The 6,861-nt window shown below is 38.9% G+C and overlaps 1 protein-coding gene and 1 long non-coding RNA gene across 2 annotated transcripts; both read right to left on the bottom strand.

Annotated features, from left to right (window-relative positions):
• Nucleotides 1-43: 43 nt before the first annotated feature.
• On the bottom strand, nt 44-1,958 carry LOC123980172. The gene is made up of 3 exons (XR_006827396.1): nt 1,047-1,958; nt 752-897; nt 44-473 (listed from the first exon to the last, which is right to left on the bottom strand). It is a non-coding gene; the product is annotated as an uncharacterized LOC123980172 (long non-coding RNA).
• A 1,655-nt stretch (nt 1,959-3,613) lies between these two features.
• Nucleotides 3,614-5,892, bottom strand: LOC123980170 (mucin-5AC-like). The gene is made up of 6 exons (XM_046064425.1): nt 5,258-5,892; nt 4,890-5,081; nt 4,663-4,758; nt 4,154-4,289; nt 3,848-3,988; nt 3,614-3,735 (listed from the first exon to the last, which is right to left on the bottom strand). The coding sequence occupies exons 1-6, from the start codon at nt 5,807-5,809 to the stop codon at nt 3,692-3,694; spliced, it is 1,161 nt and encodes a 386-aa protein (XP_045920381.1). The 5' UTR covers nt 5,810-5,892; the 3' UTR covers nt 3,614-3,691.
• Nucleotides 5,893-6,861: the final 969 nt, after the last annotated feature.

Here is a 6,861-nt window from a genome sequence, read left to right as displayed (position 1 = left end):
CATACAATTTGATTTTATAGTATGTAGGAATGCCAGTTAACACGTTTATATAGTCACTACTTATGTTGAGATTATAATGTATGAATTAATAATGTTTTGTTAAATTTAATCAGTGGTTTACTGCAGTGCCCAGATTTCTTAGTTCATCTCAAATATGGGAATACTGTTAACAAAAACCACACAAACAATTAGAAAATAAACAATAAGAAAGAACAGGCTCTTAGCTGAGAAAAGGTGACAATCTTGGTCTCAGCTAACTCTCAGAGGTCAAGAGATATCGAGTCATCCGCCCTCCATCAGACTGATGGTTACATGACATTACAGTGAGAGAAACCCCCATGTGATGGCCTTGAAAATGAATGCATCAATGCATGGATGACTCTCCCACCGCTGTCACATTCCTGCCACTCAGTAGCATGTTCACAGTGGGAGGAGGGGGAGCAGTAGAAAGAGAAGAATGACAACTACTGGTACTGGAGAGAATGAATGTTGCTGGTTACTGTTGATTTATGAAAAAATTATAATATTATTTCACGTACACAGGATAAGTGGTTGACGATGGATGGATGGATGGATGGATGGATGAATGGATCATCAGCTGTGTCTGACTTTGGATATTGTAGCAACAACAATTACATGTGCATATATAACAGTCAGCTTCAGAAGCCAACAATGTATAGAACCACATCAGACATAACACAGTATTTGATAGCTAGTTCTATCTATTGGACATATTATTCAAAGACCATACCTGCCAGAGAAGCATACACATTCACTTCACATAGCGTCAGAACCTTCCAGTCTCCTGGAATGGTCACAATGACGTAGCGACCTTCCATGCCTGCACACTGGAATGTGAATACTGATGTACCCTCCACTGATGAGATAACACCACAACTGATGGAGGGAGAGAAACATCATGTGATTTAGGGACAATTTCTCTAAAATGTAAATGGCAGTGCTTTAATGTGTAGTTGTGCTGCTGCTCTGAAGCTAAATCAGAAGAAACACATTTAAATATTCTAGTTGTTGATATTATGCCACACCTGGGGTTTTCGATGTTATTGTACGACGTTGACTTCCTAATCAGGATCTGTGTCCCCAGCAGCCTTTCAGGACAACATTGTTTTCTGTTGACGATGGTGACAGCAGTAACCTTGTGCACAGCTAGCAAGTCTACTCCCTACCAGGGGTGGATTATATCAAAGTACAGGAACAGAATTCATCGAGTCCACTTCTACACCCACTGACAGGATAAGGGGCCATCCCAGGAGAAAATGGCCAATTCAATGACAATGCTGTTTGTTTGTCTAAGGCCGCGTTTGGTCGAGCTAACAGCTAGCCAGTTTGAATGTGTAAACTTTACATGTAAACTAATTATTTGTATTAATTTTACTCTATGCGTCTTTTCACCTGTGTTACAACCCAGCTCGTTAGGATAGGGCAGTAACAAGGTATTTGGGATAGATGAAGGTGGTAAGGACAACTGAATTCAGGTTTGAGTCAATTGTTTAATTAAATGATTTGTCTCAGAAAAAACACAACGAAAGGAGGCTATGTAAGTACTGACAAAAAAACAGAAACAAAAGGAGGTAGTGTCCAAAGACAGCTCTCTACTCAAAAAAAACACTGAACAAAAGGAGGTCAGTACCTACATGCTTTACAAGAATGTAGGGTAACCAAACAGACAATGTTCCACCCTAAAGAGTGCCACTCACACTCTGTAGTTCACAAGGTTTCTAACTGACAGGAGTCACTTAAGCAGGCAACCGACAGAAACAGGTAAATTCAACACTCAAGAAATTCACAAGGGTACACAACCAACAACAAGGCGAACTGATCACTGGCTCACAGTCGCCTCCAACTGCAGAAACACAAACTATTAGTAGGCCAGCTGGTGTTGATTGGTGAGTCCTGGTTTGCAGGTTCGGTTGGATCTTCGACCACACCAATCAGACGCCAGCAAACAGCAACCAGGAAGTGGGTGGTTCCAGGTCCAGAGGATCCAATCCTTAACAGGTGTTTGCAGCGGGGATTTGCATACTGTTCAGAGAACTCCAGAACACAACTACCCTAAGGCAGCCAGCGGTGGCCATAACACCTGCAAGTGACCTAAGCCGTGCTTTTTTTGTTTTGTGGACTTAGCTACCAGGTAGCTGTCTGTGTAACTTTTGCCTAAAGTAGCTTAAGTAGCTAGGCTAGGCTGGCTAGGTTACTATGTTGCTTAATTTTGATACAGCTATCAAATATATTCACCAATGTAACATATAACTGACTAAGGGTCTAATTACAGGGTCTTATTAAAAAATGAAGGCCAGTGTGACACTGATAATCTCTTTTACAAATAAATGTTTTTTTCTACTACTACTATCCACTCCCATTCAAGTTCTTACAGTTAGATCTGCTTTTCTGTAACCTACTTGTATTATGTGAATATATTATATCAACAAGGCTAAGCATGACATTTTAATCCAAATCCAGCATTACATAACATCCATGTCAGGAGCCCTACCATGTGGCCAAATATCTAAAACGTAATGAGGTAGAGAAATGTTTACTCCAATTGGAGACAGCTCAAACATTGCTGGAGTCAACACATTGTAACACATTTTTCTCCCAACCATCCATTAAAATGTGGCACAAGTATGGAGAGTTGTTGCATTTGACAACAAATACCATGGACTATTCAAAGTTGTTTTTGCTGATATGACAAATTATTAATGCCACTACTTGGGTAATCAGTTTGCGTGAAGTATTTATTTGACAAACATGTAATAAAATTCAATTGTATCCTAACACAATGTGCAAAATCAGTTTCACCAATATTCGGCATCATATACAGTATATAGCATTTTCTTTATGAGCATTTGGTCATTTTCATGTGTACTTGCACATACACGCACACACACACATGAAAATATCAGCCAATGAAGGCTTCATTGTAAAAAGATTGTTGAATTATCAACAATACATTCACACCAAAGACAATAACATCATATAATAACATAATGCAAAAACACACAAGAGGAGAAAAACATTGTTTCTTTGCTTATCTTGCGTGTGCCACAAGAAACATAACACATGATTGTATATATGTATTTATGACACACACAAAGCAAAATTATGATCCTTCATAAGGGCACATCTACTTTTTCTGAGGCTAAAATAATATCATGGTTAACAAAAATTTCATTACTTTTTGAGCTCTTTGACAAAAGTTTTGTCAGATATTTTTCTGGCATCACAGTATAATAACTGATTTCTGTAGGGGTTACAGAGAAGTTACCATGTCACAAGGTTTCTGCTTGACAGTGGTAATGTGGGCTTCAAAGTTAAACAGACCCCAAACTCAAAATGTGTATAATTGTTGAAAGCCATGTACTGGTACAATTGATTTGGGTTTGATGTTTTTGTGATGTCTTTCTAATTCGAATTGTAATAGTTCTTTTCATTTGTACCCAATTCTAGCCATTTAAAGATTGATTTTACACAAGCAGAGAGTCAATGTACTTGCCTGCAAGTAAGTAGCTTGTAGGACAAATAACATTTAATAAAATTAAAATTAAAAAATGACTTTGTTTGTTTCAGAGCCTAGCTGTTTGAACAGTTTATATTCAGTGGCACATGTATATGAATAGGGAAGTTAAGGTTAAGGTTTTCTTGTCTTGACTCATGGAGGTTAAAACTTTCCTCATAAGATGGCCAGGCCCAGCACACCCACAGTGATCAGTAGAGCTATAGGGGAGGATGGGAGAACAGACACTTTTTTCATTAGGCAGTAAACACATGTAATTCCCAGCATTTTTTGGATAACTCTTAGAAAAACAAGCCTATCTCTCACGCTTACCTTGCGTCAGTGATTGCTGCAATGTAGTGGCGTGGACACTGGTCATGCCAGAGGTAGCGGTCTTATTAGTGACATAAGGATTTCCCAGATCTAGAAGAGGGCTCAATAATTGGACAACAGGGGTTCCTAGATTTCCATAATCTGAGATCACAACCAAAACACAAAAGGATTGCAGATTTTATTAGCACATAAGAAAATGTTAAGACATTATATGTGCTACTCTCAACTAAGACAGTGGGTCTTAGTTGACTGATGAAAGTGCAAATGATGTGTGATTGAATGTGTATTGCTGATACGTTAGCTTACGTCTGTTGAAAGATCCAGTCAAGACTGTGAGTGCGTAAACTGTTGCTGATTTAGTAGCTGTTGTTGGTAATGTGGCAACAAATGTACACTGGATTCTGGTTCCATCGACCCTGCCCATTACTGAACTCACGTTTAGCTAGAGAGAAAGAAGAAGAAGAAGTGTATAAATATATCAAATACTTCTATACCATACAGATAGTGATGACTTGAATTAATGTTTGCCGTGCTATTGTTTAAGCAGCAGATTCATAAAGGCTATGTGTGTCATTTTGTGCATACTGAGTGAACCACTGAATGTTAAGTGTCTGTTCAGTATTAGAACAAAAAGAAAATTTAACGGAAGTATAGACATAGAAATAAGGTTGATAACTAGGCTAGATCAGCTGTATCTACTGCTGTTCACATTCTTTTTTTTTTTACACAAAATTGCATGTTCAGTGTTACATGTCAGGCAATTCATGTGTGCCATGTGGCTGCTATGTAGTCTCATTCATACTCTTAGAACTAACCTTTGTCTCAATCAGCTGGATCTTACTGAGGACAGTTGTAAAGAATCTAACAACACCGCCGTCGTTTGCACAGACGTAGGCTGAGTCATTTCCTCCCTGAGGAGCAAAACCAGAAATGGTTAATACAACCGGTTTACATAGCTGAATTCAAACAAAATTTAGGCTGTGATTGGGTCTGGGTTAGACTTCATGGTACTTTTATCTGTGACTGACAGAACTCCACATACCAGTGTGCCATCAGGTGACAGGGAGTTAGCGGTGTAGCCTGTGGATTGTCCTGAGAGTGCAAACTCAAAGTTTTGACCGCTCTGCCGCTTGACACCAATAAAGTAACATGTTGTATCACTGGAGGGGTCACAGACAGCAGGCGCGGACACACAGAGCTGTTGGGTCCCACATTCTGCCCTAGAAAGAGGTGTCTTCAAAGGAAACGGGAAACATTGAAGTGGGTGGGAAATGTGCACTTTGATTAAGTTAAACACCATAAATAAAAGTTACTTTATATGATCTTTTTCTAATGTTTTCCACCAAGATTTTTATCTTTGATTTTTTTTTTTTATTAAATTTGATATTTTTATTTTTGGGAAATTCTCACCTGAAGATATCCCACTGGGATGATGTAGGGTGTCACTAGGGCTGCGGTCGTTGGTTCTGCTGTCATGTTTGTTGCCATTGGCGCATTTGGTGCACTTGTCATGTTTGTTGCCATGCTCTCATCTGGTGCACTTGTCATGTTTGTTGCCATGCTCTCATCTGGTGCACTTGTCATGTTTGTTTCCATGCTCTCATCTGGTGCACTTGTCATGCTTGTTGCCATGCTCTCATCTGGTGCACTTGTCATGTTTGTTTCCATGCTCTCATCTGGTGCACTTGTCATGTTTGTTGCCATGCTCTCATCTGGTGCACTTGTCATGCTTGTTGCCATGCTCTCATCTGGTGCACTTGTCATGTTTGTTGCCATGCTCTCATCTGGTGCACTTGTCATGTTTGTTGCCATGCTCTCATCTGGTGCACTTGTCATGCTTGTTGCCATGGTCTCATCTGGTGCACTTGTCATGTTTGTTGCCATGGTCTCATCTGGTGCACTTGTCATGCTTGTTGCCATGGTCTCATCTGGTGCACTTGTCACGCCATTTGACACTTCCATTGCAATGTCTTGACTTTGAGCATAGGTTCCCACAGATATCCAGGACAGTATCACTAACAGGATGACGAGGATCAGTCTGTTGTCCATACCTAGAGTCGGTAGGGTAAGATTATTCAGTTAAATAATAAAATGTGACACTTCAAAGTGATTGTATCGGGTGAGCTGTAGAGAAATTATTTATTGGTGAAATATTTTACTGAAGTCCGTTTTAAGCTTTTCCAGATTTCGATTAACTGTTCCCAAATTTTATATTTCCGTTTACAGTTTTCTGAATTCAGTGTTTTACGATAAAGCACATTTTATCACTAAAAAGAGTGTCTAATTATGAGATGGATGAATAACATTTCAACACTTAAATAAGAAAATATTCCAGATGTTATGAATATCGATGAAGTTGATGTAACTGCACTATTTTTTAATCAAAGAGCTTTAAAAAAGTTATAACACAAATAAAGTACTCCACATCTGAGCTTCACATTATAACATTCCATAATTCACTGTATGTGTGGTCGGAGTAGCTGAGCCCCGACCTTGGTGAAACACCGATACAGAGAGCAGAGGACACAAGAAAACTCATAGGTCTCATTTGTTGTTTCCCCAAATGTTTTTGGCTGCTATGTAGTGTTAGCTAAATATATAGGTAATAGTGATGTTAAGTAGTTGCATGTCACTACTACCTACAGCCAGTGTAAATGTAAAATTTATATTTCATTAATTACATCTACACAGCATGGTCTTTATCCAGAAATAATTTATGAATAGATTTAATGACTTGCATATAGTTTTAGCCTACCTGAAGATATTCTTGTCTTCGGTTCAATGAGGGTGAAATTGTGTTAGGAAGCAAAAAGAAATGGATCCAGTGTAGTTTTACTCTCAGCTGTAATTTACAGGTGGACTGCTGGTACTTCCGATGTTCTTAACAGGATCCCAGGTAAAGATGTGACACCTGTTCATTCTGAGCAGCTATTTAAACTAAGGGAGGAAAGTAAGGGTGGGGAAGAGTCAAGGTATCAGAGCCCAAAAAAGAAAAAAACTTGATGTGACGTTTT

The sequence above is a fragment of the Micropterus dolomieu genome, linkage group LG12 (assembly GCF_021292245.1).
Source record: "Micropterus dolomieu isolate WLL.071019.BEF.003 ecotype Adirondacks linkage group LG12, ASM2129224v1, whole genome shotgun sequence".
Taxonomy (NCBI): Eukaryota; Metazoa; Chordata; class Actinopteri; order Centrarchiformes; family Centrarchidae; genus Micropterus; species Micropterus dolomieu.
The sequence above is the reverse complement of the archived record's forward strand: the minus strand, read 5'-3'. Positions and strand labels throughout refer to the sequence as shown.

Coding starts and splice junctions, on each gene's coding strand:
- LOC123980170 (XM_046064425.1), bottom strand. CDS start 5,809: ATGGAAGTGTCAAATGGCGTGACAAGTGCACCAGATGAGACCATGGCA. Junction 5,082..5,257: donor TCCCAGTGGGATATCTTCAG/GTGAGAATTTCC, acceptor TTTCCTTTGAAG/ACACCTCTTTCTAGGGCAGA. Junction 4,759..4,889: donor TGTCACCTGATGGCACACTG/GTATGTGGAGTT, acceptor TTTGCTCCTCAG/GGAGGAAATGACTCAGCCTA.